General features: G+C 36.9%; 1 protein-coding gene and 1 long non-coding RNA gene across 3 annotated transcripts; one reads left to right on the top strand and one right to left on the bottom strand.

Moving 5' to 3' along the window:
• Positions 1–2703: 2703 nt before the first annotated feature.
• On the bottom strand, positions 2704–3320 carry LOC141443875 (uncharacterized). Its single transcript, XR_012453086.1, has 2 exons — positions 3020–3320; positions 2704–2919 (listed from the first exon to the last, which is right to left on the bottom strand). It is a non-coding gene; the product is annotated as an uncharacterized lncRNA (long non-coding RNA).
• A 597-nt stretch (positions 3321–3917) lies between these two features.
• pasi2 (Protein) lies at positions 3918–16847 on the top strand. Of its 2 annotated transcripts, none has more exons than XM_074109286.1 (7): positions 3918–4005; positions 4089–4256; positions 7203–7335; positions 9181–9310; positions 10675–10769; positions 13452–13688; positions 14571–16847. In XM_074109286.1, exons 2-7 carry the CDS (start codon positions 4189–4191, stop codon positions 14664–14666), a joined length of 759 nt encoding a protein of 252 aa, XP_073965387.1. In that variant the 5' UTR covers positions 3918–4005; positions 4089–4188; the 3' UTR covers positions 14667–16847. The 2 variants fall into 2 exon arrangements, with proteins under 2 accessions (XP_073965387.1, XP_073965388.1); XM_074109287.1 differs by having other exon boundaries at positions 3946–3983.
• The last annotated feature ends 1035 nt before the right edge of the window (positions 16848–17882 follow it).

Genomic DNA, 17882 nt, shown 5'->3' with positions numbered 1-17882 from the left:
CGTCCTATAACATTGAACATCATGCGCAGGAAAAGTCTTTGAACAATTACTTAAGCAGCGTCTTGAATATTATGTAGAACATAATGGATTGCTTCCAAACAATCAGTATGGTTTTCGTAGAGGATGTTCAGCACGTGAAAGCATATCTTTGTTTCATTTAGATATACTGAAAAGCATCAAAAATAACAACAAATTATTTCAGTGTTTTTTGATATTACTGGTGCTTTTAACAATGTAAATATTGATATTTTATGTACAGAACTGTTAAATATATGTATTCCACTTAAAGTTGTACAGTGGATTCAAAAATTTCTATCTTGTAGAAAAGTGTTTGTGAAATATGATGGTGAATTGTTTGGTCCTCGACTATCTTCCATAGGAGTTTGTCAGGGTGGATTTTATCCCCTCTGATCTTCATTCTGTATATACGTCGCTTAAATTTGGTAATGGGTCCTAATATCAAAAAATTTACAATTTGCCGATGACCTGTTGTATATTTATCTGGAAATAATTCTAACACAATAATAAATAACTTAAACTTAGCATTAACAAAAACTCCATAATTACCTCTCTTATTTAAATCTGCGCAGTTAATCCATCGAAGTCTAAAGTTGTCGTTTTTGGTCTAAAATCTAAAGCTACTTTGCCCTCTTTATTGTATAACTAGCTGTCCCCGGCGAACTTCGTACCGCCTACTTAACAGGCAACCAATGAATGTCGTGTTAACTTTTAGCTACAATGTAGGATTTTACTAACGTAACTGAATGAGTATAAATAAACATTACGTTAAAGTTTATTAGAATAATAAGGATTAAATAAAACAAAGTCGGTTAGGACACCATTATTATAATTATTATTTCCAAAATTTATATTGTGGTTTTTCATTGAGGTTGTGTTGTGAATGTGAACAATACGGTATTTGACTATTTTGTATATGTTTTATATATTAAAACTACACAATGCCTGTTATAGAATAGAAAAACAATTTTTAAGCTACCTTTTCAAATAACAAAGTTATAAAGGTTTGAAATTCAAGATTAGACAGAGAAAGACATACTGGCATGTGACGTCACACGCCAGTACCGTCATACTTGCTGCATAGAGAAAAGCGTTTGAAAAAGAGACATGTTTATAGATTTTTCAAAAAATCACTATAAATCCTATTTGCAACCGATTTAAATTTCTCTTCGCTAAACACTATCTGTTATCTTCTATATTTTCATAATAATATTAAGATATGGCTACATACCAAATTTCATGGCTCTAAGCCCCGAGATTGTTATTTCGAGATTTTATCCCTAGGTATCCCGTGGGAATATCGGGATAAAAAGTAACCTAAGTATGTGTTATTCAGAGGTCCAACTACCTACATACCAAATTTCATGGCTCTAAGCCCGAGATTGTTATTTCGAGATTTCATCCCTAGGTATCCCGTGGGAATATCGGGATAAAAAGTAACCTAGTGTTATTCCAGAGGTCCAGCTACCTACATACCAATTTCATGGCTCTAAGCCCCGAGATTGTTATTTCGAGATTTTATCCCTAGGTATCCCGTGGGAATATCGGGATAAAAAGTAACCTATTGTTATTCGGAACCAGCTACCCACATACCAAATTTCACGGCTCTAAGCCCAGCGGTTGTTATTTTGAGATTTGATCCCTATCCCGTGGGAATATCGGGATAAAAAGTATCCTATGTCCGTCTCCTGGCTTTAAGCTACCTCCCTACCAATTTTCAGCCAAATATGTTCTGCCGTTCTTGAGTTATAAGTGGTGTAACTAACACGACTTTCTTTTATATATATAGATAATAATACACCTCTGCCAATAGTCACAGATACCAGTTTTTTGGGTGTCATATTTTGTCACAATTTATCCTGGAAAAAATTGCTGAGCATTTAGAAGTCAAAGCCAATAAAGCTTTTAATATCCTTAGTCATTGCGTGGTACAAATGGGGGGCTGACCCAAAATATTACTTATGCTTTATAAATCTTTAGTTCGCAGTCATTTTGAATATGGGTTTATGTGTTTTGCTTCAGACCATAAAATTATAGAGAGTTTAGAAAAAATTCAAAATAAGTGCATGCGCGTTGTGACTGGAGCATTTAAAACCACTCCTATTGTTTCATTACAAGTAGAGTGTAATCTCCCTCCAGTAACAATAAGACTTGCATATTTGAAGAAAGATTTGTTGTAAAACTACATGCTGAATATGACAACCACCTTTTAAAAGAACTCTTGAATATTAATCTATTGCCTTTCCAAAAATCTTTTTATGTTTTGCAGGGCCTATCTGAATTTAGCAGTTTTTTAAATCAAATTAGTATACATAAAAGCAATAACCACTTACCTTGTTTCGATGGGCCTTATGAAAGTAAATTTAGTCCTATAAATGTTGTGATTGATAATGGTCTCTCCAGAAAGGAACAAGTATATGAGAAATTAGCTTCATGGAATGGTTTTAAATTCATTTATACAGATGGATCAAAGAATGAGTCTAGTGTATCTTCAGCTATATACAACTCCGAAAACAAAATGGGTCTTGGTTTCAAAATAGACAAACATGCTAGTATTTTCACAGCTGAGGCATTCGCTATTCTTTGTGCACTGAAGCACATATCAAGGCAAAAAGAGGCATGTAAATGGGTAATTGTCAGTGATAGTATGAGTGTATTAAAGCTATAAAAAATAATAAAGTAAAATCTAATACAAATTATTTAATTTTCCTAATTAAAGATCTTTGGTCTGAGCTTCACATAAAAAACAAATTTGTTATCGAATTCATGTGGACTCCTTCACATATAGGCGTATCTGGTAATGAAAATGTAGATTTCTTGGCTCAGTCAATTGCAAACTCTCCTCCATCTATTGATGTTAGTTTTGATGTCCTACTCCCATATACTGATGCTATTCCAATACTGAAACAAAGAATGTATGTTCAGTGGAAAAAACAATGGGATCATGTTGTGCAAGTAGAAAACAAGGGTTCTTGGTATGCTGCCTTAAATGTAAACTTACAATCTGTATCTTGGTTACGTAAAGGTAATATCTATCGTAATATAAGCTTTTACAGCACAATCTGTCGTCTTAGGTTAGGTCATTTTCGCCAATCATCATTTGCATCGTATGAAAATTATAAGTGATCCTCGTTGTGAATTGTGTCAGTCAAATGAGGATCAAACTATAGATCATATAGTTTATCATTGTTCGTCTTTCGGCATTCAGCGCCTTGTGCTGATGGACGAATTAATCCGCATTTACGGAGAACCACATCTGGTCCCGCTCTCTGTTCAAGAGCTGTTAAAGAATCATTCTACATATGAACAACTGTACAACTTCATTGTATCAACAGTAAAGAAATATAATTTGTCTCATTAATGTACAAAGTTATAATATTGCTTCATTCTTTGTATATCCTAATTTTCTATCGTTTCAGTGTAGTGTAGGTTAGTTAAGTAATTGGTAAAATCAACTGACAGGCGTCAAATCAGAGCTGTCAGACTATTTCCTTACAGGGATTTTTAAAGGATCATCTATGTAGGTTACATAGAAGTTTTAAATAATTATCTTGTATTTTCTGGATTGAATATTTATACACCGGACTTGACTATAACTGAAGAAGTTTTATTGGATGTGACAACATAGAAAGCAAACACTGAAGAAGTTTAACTGGATAAGACAATATAGAAAGAATACTAATGAAGTTTAATTGGATATGACAACATTGAAAGAAATACTGAAGAAGTTTTATTGGATATGACAACGTTGGGAAAGAAAAATATTGAAGAAATTTTATTTAATTGACATGGAAATAATATATAGAAGTTGAAATAAATTATAAGTATTAACTGATGACGAGGCGATATGGTCCCTGACTTTAGCCTGTCCGAACGGACGAATTAAAAAAAAAAAAAAAAAAAATTAAACATCCAACAACTGACAACATTGACAACAACAAGCTTCGATTCGAAAGCGAAGGGAGGTGTGGCTTTATCATTTAATTTGTTAGTAAAGTTAAATATTTCCGTTAATATTTATTATTCTACGTAATCTATGTGCAGCTAAACATTCCATTTATCGATTTCAGTTGGCAGTTTTATGTGATATAAGTACAGTGTAAGAAAACTTGTCACGACGACTGGGCGTCGACCTTTTTATTAATTCAAGTTAAATCATAATAATCAAATATGTATGGGCGTAAAACTCCGTCAACGTACCGCTCTACGCCTTCGGTGTACTCGCATTACACTACCAAGTAAGTTTCCTGTGATAATTTTATGAGCCACTTCGTAAATTTCGAGACTATTGTTTACGTTGACACAGCAGTGTTGTATACATTTTGCATGGGGCAAGGCCCTATACTACGAAGTGCTTGATTCGGACTTCTTATCCTGCCGTCTCGCTGTCGCTAATATTATTTAATACGAGAGTGAGGTATGGTAATATACGAACTTCGATTTTTCGCTCATGCATGTCTTACTTCTGTTATGCTATATTGCGAATAATGGATCATTACACTATAACATGGGTCGGCAACCTTTTGAGTCGGAAGTCAAAACAAAAATTACAATTTACAAAATTTCAGTTTTTAAAGTAAATTTTTTTTCTTGACACCAATATAATAGAACTTGCATAAATAAAGTTTGGAACTAAAGAGCCGCAGCTTCACATCCAAAGAGCAGCAATGATGAATATGCTTAAACTAGCTTTTGCACGCGGCTTCGCTTGCGTTAAATTTGGAGTAACAGACATTTAATACTTTCTGCGATCCTATTTGAAGTTTCTAATCGTTATAGTTACGCAAATGGGGTCATTTTGAAGTGAAAATAAAAATCCCATTTATTCAGTATCCCGTGGGAATTCGGTAAAATCCTGAAGCTGTTAGTATTACCTACTTGCATGCCAAATTTGAAGTTTCTAATAATTATAGTTACGGAAATAGGGCATTTTGAATTGAAAATATAAATCCCATTTATTCCCTATCCCGTGGGAATTTCGAAAAATCCTTTCTTAGTGCGCGTCTACACCTATTAAGGAACATATATTCCAAATTTCAAGTTTCTAGACCCAGCAGTTTGGGCTGTGCGTTGATCTATAAGTCAGTCAGTCAGTCAGTTAGTCAGTCAGTTCTTCTTTTATATATATAGATTTACATTATTCTCTGAATCACATCAAGGAATTAAGAAATATAGGTCTTAGGTATGCTATTATACACAGAGACTGGTCTGTGGGCAAGGCAGTATTTAATGTAATTTTCTGTGACTTCCCATGAGGCTGACATACTTAAGCTTAGATAAAATATAAGAGCAAAAAGTCTTAGTAAAATAGTAGATTGTACAACATGTACAATTGTACAACATGGTGGATAGATATGTTGAGGGTAATTGGGTTTAATGCTTGAGGTTTACACTCTGCTTTTCACTTCGATTGAGAGGAAATTATAGGAAACAATTGGTCACTTGCTAGGTAGGTACCTATCTTTTATTTTTCATGGATTGCTTTAAAATTATAAATTTTTAATTTTATTGATTTATTTGATTGATTTTTAGTTGTATATAAATTGTGGCTGTTAACACCTGATTGCCGGTCTTAGATGAAGATTTTACTTTATGCACTAGAGCGTAAAAAGTCATTTTATGTCACCTAGATCCGTCATAAACACGAACTTTACAAGCATGACAAGTGAAAAATATTTTTAATGCAAACTTTACTCAACTGTATGTTTTGTTGACTGTTCTTGCATTGTCATCCAGTCATCCAAACTATGCTAAATGCTACACTGAAAAACTAAAGCTACGCTGAACTGCACTAAACTTAACATCAAGTCAATCTCTACAGTGAGATATTCTATACAAAAATATAACACATTTGTCAAAAGGTTAAAGAAGTTTTTAATGATAAAATGCTTTTATACTGTAAAATACATGGAAGAGTTAGACCAAGTAAGTAACATAAGTATAGTATTGTTAAGTATTATTAGAAAAATTGACCAAAAAAAAAAAAATACAAAATAATTTATTTGAAAAGAGATAATATATAAACTTAGTAATCCGTCAGAGGCCAAACTAGGCTAAGCCTGTATCTTAAAATACTAATATTAATAATATATAATATAGCCCTCTACTGAATTCTCTACAACTTCACCAGTACATGTTTAAGTGTTCTATTCTATATTATGTTTCTGAATTCAGCGTGCCTCTTGGCATAGGCCTCCTCCAGCTCTCTCCACTGAGCTCTACCTTCTGCTACCCTAGTCCAGTAAGGTCCCAGTGTTAGGCGGATGTCGTCTCTCCATCTTGTTTTTGGGCGCTAATACTAGCATTATTTTTTATTTAGTTTGACATTTTGTTTTATTTATCTGGTGTAATAATCTAATATGATTTAATGTAATTTGTGAGATTTGATTTTATGACAGTAGGTAATTAAGTAAAAATATTAATATTAGCATCAATCCTAGAATAAGTTGTTGCTTTGCCCTAGCAGGGTCCATAGCACTAATATTTATTTGTCATCTCATAATAACATGGTTGCAACAAATAAATGAATAAATGAACCTAACCTGTTTTTGGCGAAAATTTGAAATAACATACATAGGTAGATTAGGTTAAAGTTGCATCAAGGCATGAAGCGCTTCAGCCACGCGGAATAGGAGCTCCGCGAGTCGACTTTGAGTCAAAGAATTTTAGACCACTTGATACTTAGAGAAGTTGCTACTTAGACCAGTTGCTTCTTAGAGCACTTGCTATTTAGTCCAATTGCTAATTTGCTACTAGCTGCTTTTTAGACGAAATAATACCAACTCATCCTGGGCTACCAGACAACTCCCACATTTGAAATTTAGTTTTAATGATCACTTCTATTTTTAACGCCCAACGCTTAAGTGATAAGTTTGACTGCTATTGTGTGTCTGTCTGTCTGTCTGTGGCACCGTAGCTCTTAAACGGGTGGACCTATTCGAATACGTTTTTTTTATTTGAAAGCAGGTTTTCTAGCGATGGTTCTTAGATATGTTTCATCAAAATCGGTTCAGCCGTTTTTGAGATATTGAACTTTGAAGTGACAAATTTGGGGGTTTTCCAACTTTTTGTTGGTTAGGTCATCTAGTTTGACAACTAGTACCGTAACCATAGCTTTTTTTTAACTTAAGATTTTTAAAATGTCTTGATGTCAAGCCCATGATATTTATTCCCTTGTTCTTTAGATCATCATCGAATCTCCGTTCAGCAAAATCAGTCCGGTCACTGCGGGTACCATGGTACCAGAAGCCTATCCTCCATGATGCGTATGTCTTGGACCTCCAGAGGGGCTCCCTACTGACAGCTTGTTTGTCTGTGGTAAGTCATTGTTCTAACCCTTAAAAAAAAATTGGTATAACCACTTAACATTTTTCAAAATCTTTTATTTGTCCCTGTTTGTTAGTTTTTAGGGTTCCGTACCCAAAGGTAAAAACCGGCCAAGAGCGTGTCGGACACGCCCAGGATAGGGTTCCGTAGCCATTAAGAAAAAATCAAATAATATATTTCTAAGGATTTCGTATTGTGTATGGAATCTTCCAAGTTTAGGTATATTTCATACCTTAGGCTGCTATTTACTCTTAAACTACTAAAAATTCTTAAGCTATCTTAGCCGCTATAATCTTCCTTGTAAATTTGATATATTTACTTCCATTCTGATTTTTTTCAAATTGTTCCACCCAACAGATTAGATTTTAGAGGGGACACTCGATTTTAATGAAAATTTGCACTTTAAAGTTGAATATTTCACAAACAGATCACTGAATAGAAAAATCGAACCCCCCAATGGTTTTAAAAGACCTATCCAACGATACCCCACACTATAGGGTTAGTCGAGCAAAAAAAAATCACTCCTATTTAAGTCTATGGGAGGTACCCTAAAAAATTTTATTCGGTTTTTTTATTTTACCACTTTGTCGGCGTGACTGATATGTATATTCATGCCAAATCACAGGTTTCTAGTACTAACGGTCTCTGAGCTTACCCGCGGACAGACAGACAGACGGACATACATCGCAAAACTATAAGGGTTCCGTTTTTGCCATTTTGGCTCCGGAACCCTAAAAAAGGAAGTAGGTAGGGTACCGTTACCATTTCGCAAAATGATTGCCCCCGAACTTAGTGCCGTGCGGCCGACATACATCGCGTCGCGCACCCGACTGCTTCCTGCGGTTTCTGCAATCTGCGCTTGAGGGTGGGTAACTCGAACCGTGCGGGCGGACGTGCCATTCTGTACGTTAGTACTATTATATATTCTGTGCCTTAGGGTAATTCCGGCTATCCTGGAAAATTTAAAATTTGGATGAGGGATTATAGCGCAATCAATAAGAAAAATCGGAAAAATCATAATTTTTCATGTCTGACTGTCTATGTCTATAAACCAGATGGTAATTATAGATAAAATTACCCCACACTGCATACATTTTGCTTAGGTGAAGGGCTCTGCTAGCACTCTTCTTCGTCGTTTCACTCTTGACAGAGTGGTCGTGGTCATCATTTTCTAGGTGCTGGTAGCAAGCTTAACAAGTTAAGCGGCTTAAGTGTAGGACCTGACTATGAAGCTTGAGGTCCTGGGTTCGAAATCCGGCCGGGGCAGATATTTGTGTGAATAACACGAATGTTTGTTTCGGGTCTTGGATGTTAATAGTATTTAAGTATGTATTATATATAAGTATGTTTATCCGTTGCCAGTATCCATAGTACAAGCTTTGCTTAGTTTGGGACTAGGCATCATTGGTCAAGTGTCCCATGATATTTATTTTTATTTATTTATTTACAATACGCCCCATTCCTCCTGACAGCCGCCTTCCTTATGCTTGCGTGTAGTGGTCCTTCTATTGCTGCTTTGACCTGGTCTGTCCATCTCATAGGCGATCTACCTCGTGGCCTAGTGCCTTCGACTTTCCCCTGGACCACAAGTCGCTCCATAGCTGCGTCTCCTTTACGAAAAAAGTAAGGATGCGAGACTGCACTATGGACGATAGACGCTGTTTAATGCCGAGTTCTTGGCTTGCCAGCACTAGATATTCTTAAATACCCACAATTTGCACGGAACCCACGATGTGCGAGTCCGACTTGCAGTTTGTCGGTTTTTTTATATTGATTGTGTCTGTCTCTTATGGTTCATGGTAGTTTTAATTAAAACATTACGCTTCCTTGTTCCAGTTCATAGCTCTGTTCACGTTTGCTCAGAGTATATTCGACCTGTACTGCTTGGGAATGGCAGCCCCTGGCTCCGTACATTACGGGTTCTACGCCTTCAGTTTCCAGTTCGTCTATGTTGGTAGCGCGCCTGGTATGTAAAATAACCTAACCATAAAAAAAAACATTTTTAATACAAGCTTTTTTGCTGACTGTACTTGCATTGTCACCCATGCTAAATTTGCATACCAAATTTCAAGTCTATGCTTTTAACCGTTTTCAACGTTCCATCCTGCGGAGACGATCCTGGCTGGACTACCAGGATGTCACTACTAGATTATTGTATTACATAAGTATTCCAAATTTCAAGTCTCTGACTAATGGAAGTTGGTCAAATTTATCTTGCAAGATTTGATTACTGACAGACAGATAACGGAACAGGTGAAACTAAATAAAAGCTTGTAATAACTGATTTCTATAGGGCCCACAGAAACTAGGAAAACTACTAACTAAACTGTAAATCAAAACAGATGAATTATGGTTATGAATGAGGGTTAAAAGACCTGCGGAATATCGCTAAATGGCGTTATTATCGTGAGGTTTTTTGGCGTTACGGTCTTGCTTGCTATTGGCTAATAACTGAATGAGCCAATGAGGGCTATCGTTTTCTGTCTTTCTAGATGGCGCCACTGTTGCGTGAGATTTTTAAGTGTGGCTTTCAAAGTCTGTTATTACGGGCGTGAAAACGAAGTTTAGATTAAAATCATATTTAACACACCTTAAAACCGTACCTTAAAAATATCGAGCAACCACAGTGTTGCGTAGTTCGGAAAAAAAGGGAGGACAAAAGTTTCCGAAAGACAAAACTGTCTCAAAACACAGTCATTCATTGCCCCGTAACGTATAATTGCCGGTGTAGCACTTCCGGCGCCCTGGGCTAGAAAGTAGGTATAGATTCCGCCCAGAGCGCCGGACTGAAAGGCGCCCCTTTAAGTCCGCCGCCCCCACCACGGGCCCCTACCCTAACGCCGCTACTGCTGCGTGTGCGTCGCGTAAAATTTATGATAAATAGGACTGATCTAGGATTTAAGTAGGATCTTTCGCAGTGTCTGTAGGTAGGCCCTATTAATTATAAGCTTTTATTTAGCTTTTCTGTTGTTGGATCTTGAAAGTTCATATCCAGAGGACTGATTGCCTTGAAATACATTACATATTATGTAAGTTGAATGACAATTCATTTATTTATTCCACAAAAAGTACAGTCAGCAAAAAAAGTTTGTACCATAGGGTACTTAAGTTAAGGGGTACTTTGGCCCTGAAGGTAACCCTTGGGATTCACTCGGTCCTGGTTTCATTTTTGCCATGTGGTTGGTGTTATATGATCAATCACGTTTTTATGTTTTAATTGGACCCTTCTTTAATGTGGTTTTCATATAGGCAAAGTTGGGTCCAATGGGTCAAAGTACCCTGACTTTATGGTATTAAAAATGTTCTAATAAAAAGTTTTTTTTTTTCCAGTTCGTAATGTGCTGATAATATTCTCGCTCTTCTCGTGGCTGGGTTCCGTAGCCGTGCTCGTCACGGGCATCATCTTAATCATCGCTCTGAGAAAGGTACAGCACTATCTATCCAGCTCATACAAAAAATATAGTTCAGACTTCAGAGCAATGAGGGTTACTCTGACAGGTTAGTTGGCGGCGCTAGTATTTTGAAGTCCGTTTGACGACTTTGTCGAAAATACAAACTGAAATATAGATGCATAGAAAAACCAGAAAAATAAGACCAGCGCTGGAAATCGAACCCAGGTCCTCGGCATTCCGTGCCACGTGCTACACCACTACGCCACCACTGGACGAATCCAGAAATGAAATGAAATGAAAAAATTAAATGATATTATTATTCCAGACTTTAGTCATAAAAACAATTAATTAGAAGGATTACATTTGAAATTACCAGGCTTTGCGGTGAAGGAAAGCATGTGAGGAAACCTGCACAAACTGCGAAGAAATTCAATGGTGCTTGTGAAGTCCCATCCGCACTCCCGCGTGGGAACTATGGCCAAGCCTCTGTTCTGAGAGGAGGCTTGTGCCAGCAGGGGACGTATATGGCTGGGATGATGATGATGATGATGAATTAGAAGTCAATAATAAAATTATTAAAAAGAATAAGCCCGGGTTAGATGGAACATCGCGGTACCACGCGTCTGTGAAAATGAATGGTCTTATTTTTTCTGTGCATCTGTATTTCAGTTTGTAATTTTCGATATGGGTTTTACGGGATGACTAAAGTTGCAAAAAAATTGAAAGAAATAAATATCTCGATACTAAAGGTGCGTTTCCACCAATAATGTGCGAGGATGTGTTCCGAGGAATGTTTTTCATTAACCAATAGAAACGCTTCATTTACCTCTGCCTCGCTCCGCTCAGCTGTTTCCACCAGAGATGTGCTGTGCGAGGCGAGGTAAATGAAGCGTTTCTATTGGTTAATGAAAAACACATTCGTCGCATCGCAACACATCCTCGCACATTAGTGGAAACACAGCTTAACGCCATCTAACGGTATCGTCACTACTTTAAAAAAATCTCGTGTCTCAAATCAATACGTCATCAAAATTGACCTTAAAACAATGTACGTTAACATATTGAAAATATTGAGACATGAATGCACAGAAAAACCAGAAAGACAGCATTGGGAATCGAACCAGGTCCTCAGCATTCCGTGCTGCGTGCTATAACCCCTACACCACTGCTGGACAGGAATCTAGACACGAATTTTTCCTATGCATAAATATCTTAGGTGTTGCTTATTTCTACTTCGCTACTTAAGCAGCAGCACTAGCGACATCTATGTTGCGTCGACAGACGTCACACTCTTTCGGAACCAACCGCTCACCCAGACAAGAGATGTGCCTACTAAGCTATCAAATTATCGATACGAACTTTTCAATATGGTTTCACGGAATACCGTAAAGTAAACAATTTGGAGTTGAAATAAAAAATAAAAGACTCCAAAAAACCAATCATAATGTACATTAAGTTCTCAAAAAAATCATCGATTTGCGGTACGAGCTTTTTTCCGTCTGTCAAGAAACCCTCATACATGAGTTTAATTCCTTACATTACAGAGTAAAAAATGTAGGATGGCACCTCTTTTCATAAGCTTCTATAGAACTTTATAAATTACAACCTATTACTTTGGGCTCCACACAAAACTGCGATGCGATGCGATGCGACGCCGCATCGCATGAACTAAGGATGCGAATTGCTGCGATGCGATTACGTGCGGCAAAGCGTTAGTGCAGGTCACCACACCTAATATATATTTTATCGCAGGAATTCGCAGGAATGCGCGATGCGAATCAGATCGGACGTTTTTGCGATGCATCCTGCGAGCTCGCAGATTTTTGCAATGCGATCCGAATTCGCTGTTTTGTGTGGGAGCCCTTTGACCACACGTGCAAGACAGATACGTCTGTGTCACATATCAATGTACTAGCTGTAGCGGGAACTATGCAATTTTCTGGGATTAAAACTATCCTATGTCCTTCCCCGGGACGCAAACTATCTGCATACCGAATTTCACTTAAATCGGTTCAGTTTGGACGTTATTGAGTAACAAACATCCAAACTTCCAAACATCCTAAAATCTTCACAAACTTTCATATTTATAGTATTAGGAGGATGTTAACATACAGACCGGTGCTCTTTCACTTCATGATCATCCACACACATTAATCCATACATGTATCATTTATTCATGCCGCACTGTAGCTCATAGTAAAGGATAAAAACCAGGTAAATCATCTCATCTCATTTATTTAGCTTTTTTTTAAGTCTAACGTTCAGTGCCATTACTACTGCACCTCTTAAGGCCCAAATTGCCAAATTTTTGACATGTTGAAGCAACTGTCAACTTTTCTTGATTGGTGTAAGTTTGTAAATGTTTTTCTCAAGTAAATCCGGATTTTGAATCCCACGGAAAAAACTTTTTACCAAAAAAATTAAGCCCCCGAAAAAACTGAAAAGCTAGAAATAATAAACTTTTTTATTTAACCTTAATCAAGGTACCAGTTTGAAGTCGGTGCCTCAGCACGAGCGAGGAGTGATAGAAACCCATCAGGTAGACGACTATAGGTCCACTCCTGCTGGGTAGTGCTGAGGCGCCAACTTCAAACTGGTACCTAGAAATCTGGTGACAATACAATAATCTGGTAGTGACATCCTGGATACCAGCCCCCGGAAACCTCACGTGCTCGCGCTTGGCCAATTTTTAACAATCAACATATATTTTTCCAGGAACACGAGAAGCGTATAGCACCCTGGCTCTACACATTCGGCGTGTTCATTCTGTTCCGCTTGGTGGCGTTCATATTCGCCGCCATAGTGAACGACATGATATTCGCGTACAACATACTCATGTGTCTGTGCTGGGTCGTGTTCTGCGTAAGCGGTGTTTACGGGTGGATACTGGTGTATAGCTTGTATCTGGAGCTGTGCGATTTGACGAAGCTGGAGGATCTGGCGCATTTGAGGGTGAGTTGGAGAGAGATAGAGGCATTTATTAGGTTGATCAACTTTTTCTCGTCACTCGTTGCTATAGTTACGGTCTCCTGAGACACTCTTTAAGAGCGTTTATACCTGCTAGCTGGCAATGTTGCGTTTTTACCCGTTTTTAACCGTTAATAAATATTAATTCGTTTTTAAAGAATATAAAAGTCTATCACGCATAATTATTGCGGTAGACACATTAACTTATATATTAAGAAGAGTTCTATCAGACCACATTTTTAATTTTCATTACATTTTTATGGAATAATCGAGAAAAACTAACAGGAAAAACATAAATGTGAAATGAGAGCCAAGTTCAACATTAAGAATAGGAAAATACAAACTGAAATATAGATGCACAGAAAAACCAGAAAAATAAGACCAACACGGGAATCGAACCCAGGTCCCACAACAAACAAACAAGCTGAGATATGTGGTGCATAGGGGAAATTCGTGTCTGTGCCGTTGACCAACAGTGGTGTAGCGGTATAGCACGCGGTACGGAATACCGAGGACCTGGGTTCGATTCCCGTGTTGGTCTTATTTTTCTGGTTTTTCTGTGCATCTATATTTCAGTTTGTATTTACAATTTAGGTTTTACGGGATGACCGTAAAAGTAAAAATTTGGAGTTGAAATAAAAAATACAAAAAGATTCCAAAAACCAATCTTAATTAAGAATAGGCATCGTTGTTGACTTCAACGAATTATTTGGTTAAATAAATACAAGACTGCTTTTTCTTAACACTTGGCTGGACATGCTGCCAATTCTAATTCGATTTTAATTGTCTAAAATCTAGATGAAAACTTATAAAACATAACTTGTAATAAGAAAATTTAAATAACAAAAATCCTATTGTTCATTATAGATGGGTACGATGGCATCACTGAACGCATCGCTCGCCGGGTCCCGGCCAACCACACCCCACAGCGCGGTCTCCACCATGCCGGCCTCCCACATATGATGCCAGACGGAGACGGAGAAGAGCAAGAGCGAGGTAGAAGACACAGACAATGAGACCACGCCTCTACCGGTAGAGAGGTTTGAGACGCCTGTTTGATAGACTTTAGTATTAGGATCACAGAACTTTTTTTAACGTAAAACTGACCGTGATCGTGACTGGTCACCTGATGTAAAGCGCAGATGATGCCTAAGGTGTATCTCACTGGTTCAGAAACAGACTGTTCACTCTAGCCTTGAGCCCTAGGTTGTTTATCCGGAAATACAGACGACGGGAGCGAATTCCATTCCTTAGCAGTTCGCACTATGAAAGATGGAACCACTTCGTGCGGCCCAATGGAACTACATAAGGGTGAAGACGCTCCCCCCGCCTGGAAGTCCGTTGGTAAAATGAAGATCATAGTTATATTGACTAAGGCGGGCTTGCGCTGATCTGCGCAGGTTGCCTACATAACCCCGAATTGGGGTTAGTACTACTTCGTCTAAAAAACAGCTGTAAGTAGCAACTGGTCTATGTCACAAGTGGTCTAAAAAGTTCCCCGAATGTCTAGTCGTTCTCCGTTCATCGTTAATTCTATGAATCAAAGTCGATGGAGCTCCGCGCGGAGCTCCTATTCCGCATGGCTGAGGTGCTTCGCGCTTGACGCAACTCTAACCTAACCTATGTTTTTACCTACCTGTATCTTTCTATACACCTGTTTTCTGTACTGTGTTCAATAATGAGTCATTGTATTGTATTTTTTAAGTTTCCGACATGAACAGGTTAGGACGAGTTCAGTGGCGTAGCTAGGTGGACGAGGGCCCCGGTGCATAGAGAAAGAATCCGGCCATCATCCTGCATTCCACGTAGCTTGAACTTTTATTGGCCTTCAAAAACATTTAAGTACCCTAAAAAAATGGCTAGAGCCTGCTCACAACATTTTGTTTCTCTTTTCTTTTATGCTTCTCTCTTTTCAAAGCTTAGGTTAGAGGGCCGCCTGGGGTCCGGGCCCTGGTGCACTGACGAGTTGCTTTTTAGACCACTTGCTACTTAGGCCAGTTGTTTTTTAGACGAAGTGATACTATGCCATTAATTAGTAATCTAGATACTCGGGGTTAAGTAGGTAAACTCCCTACTATTTTGAAAAACAAACTGATTAATCTGGGAAAATCAATTATAAGTCACGATTATTCTTATTTAGTAATAACAAACTCTTTATTGTACTAAATAAGTAAATAAACAAAATTGACAAACAATATAACATAAAGTCAGACTAATTTCGATCTTTTCGGAAGATCTATTTCAATGGTGATTGCGTTATAGACATCTATTTAATATATCAGAATCTTATAAAGTCACGAATCGATCTACTATAATAAGTCGAGGTCTATTGGTATCAAGTCGTTATCTGACTTTGAATCTACAAGATATTATATCAGGAGCTTAATTAATATAAGTAAAGCCCTTATTCGTTATAAGAAATCCGTCCAATGGTTTTGAATGGCCATTAAATAACTGATTAATAGATTTAAGTTAATTTTTAAATGTAGGATAAGTATCTATGGTATTGCTATTGCACAAGTTGTGTACATTTCAATTCAATTTATAAAAAGTGTAAACAAAGACGCCATTAACCCGACCACAGACATTTAGTGATATGAAAACCTATAGCCTATTGCAGAATAAGTAATCTGTTCAGTAAATTGATTGATTTAGATCAAAGTATTTTTGTCTATTTTATTACATATTTACAATACTTGATTTATTTCCAAGGACTGTGTATTCAATTGTAAAAGCAGTAATTTTTATTTATATTTTAAGGTAAGTATTAAAATCGCTTATATAATCGAGCATTAATCAATTTTTAAAATGTCAAATTTTCCACCATCTGTACGCTAGTCTATGCTACTACAGTTTATTTATACACGTGTTTTGAAAATAACGTCAGATTTTGACGAAGATTTTTCAAATGAAAATTGAATATTGAAATCATGTGAATTTTAGTGAAAACAGTGATTAGACGTCTATTTAAAAGACACGAATTAAAGATTAAATGTGTTACTGATTCGATCCAGTAGGTGTTTATACAAGAATTTTTATGAAAACGGTTTGTTCACACTTTTTATAAACTGTAAAAACAGCGTAATACAGCGTATAGATTATATCTATCTATCGTATATCGTATATATATATGATTTTAATGATGTTTTATAAAAACTTCGATAATATAATATAGTGACTGTCTGATTGTGTGGTTTATTCGTTTTTGTGCAAAATTAATAAAGCAATTTATGAACCACAAACCTCAATGAAGCCAGCAACTTTGATAAAAGCGCTCGCCACATCCACACCGTATAATCACTATGTTTACAAACATACTAAGTATTTAACACTATTACAAGTTTATAAACAGTTTAAAATTTATTACACTATTCGAGCTTCTTATTATTTAATTACACAACATACGAAGTCCACTGAATTTCCCGCGAATGAACCAAACTGACAGCTAATTTTTTTTTCTGCTGCTGCGCATGGCAAGAGTCTGATTCAGCCTCCGAGAGGGCGGCAGCCAAAGAGGATGAGAATTAAAAATTGTTTTTTATTCAAAATACTTGCACCTAGTGCTTACATTTTTGTGATATGTTTTTATTAACTTGTAATGTAATGTAACTAGTTATGTTTGTTCGGGTGGAATTAATATTTTAACTTAAATTTGAAGTGGATATCTTCAACCGATTGAGCTGAAATTTTGCATGCATGTATAAATCCGATGACAATGCAATATTATTATGACGTAGAGCTGATCTGATGATGAAGTTAGATGTTGGCCACAGGAACTCTGTAATAAAACGACACGACTGCATCGATTTTGGTCTCATTTGATTCGTCTTGACGACTACCTACTTTGGTAACCAGGGGCAAAAAGTACCGCCAGCAAAAATGCTTGTATTAGAATTTTTTACAAAAAGCTATTACTGAAACATGAGGTGCGGAGGTGCGGAACCCTTCATGCGCGAGTCGCTCGCACTCGCACTTGACCGATTTTTCAGTAATTATGCCATTTTGCTCAATTCTGGAATGTAAAAACGATAGCGGGAAAAAAAGACTTACTAATGGAGAATACCTACGTCATCGAGTAAGCGTACCGCCGCTTCCACTTTTTTTTATTCTTCCGTTGTTTAATACTTTCATGGACTTAAAATGATGAATCTCATTTTTTTTAAATATATTTTTACTTAA

The sequence above is a fragment of the Choristoneura fumiferana genome, chromosome 28 (assembly GCF_025370935.1).
Source record: "Choristoneura fumiferana chromosome 28, NRCan_CFum_1, whole genome shotgun sequence".
NCBI classification, from domain to species: Eukaryota; Metazoa; Arthropoda; class Insecta; order Lepidoptera; family Tortricidae; genus Choristoneura; species Choristoneura fumiferana.
This window is presented reverse-complemented; position numbering and strand designations above follow the sequence as displayed.

Bases quoted from the DNA above. Each gene is read 5' to 3' on its own strand.
- pasi2 (XM_074109286.1), top strand. From the start codon at position 4,189: ATGTATGGGCGTAAAACTCCGTCAACGTACCGCTCTACGCCTTCGGTG. The intron at 7,336-9,180 runs GTAAGTCATTGT...TCCTTGTTCCAG, and splicing joins TGACAGCTTGTTTGTCTGTG to TTCATAGCTCTGTTCACGTT. The intron at 10,770-13,451 runs GTACAGCACTAT...ATATTTTTCCAG, and splicing joins TAATCATCGCTCTGAGAAAG to GAACACGAGAAGCGTATAGC.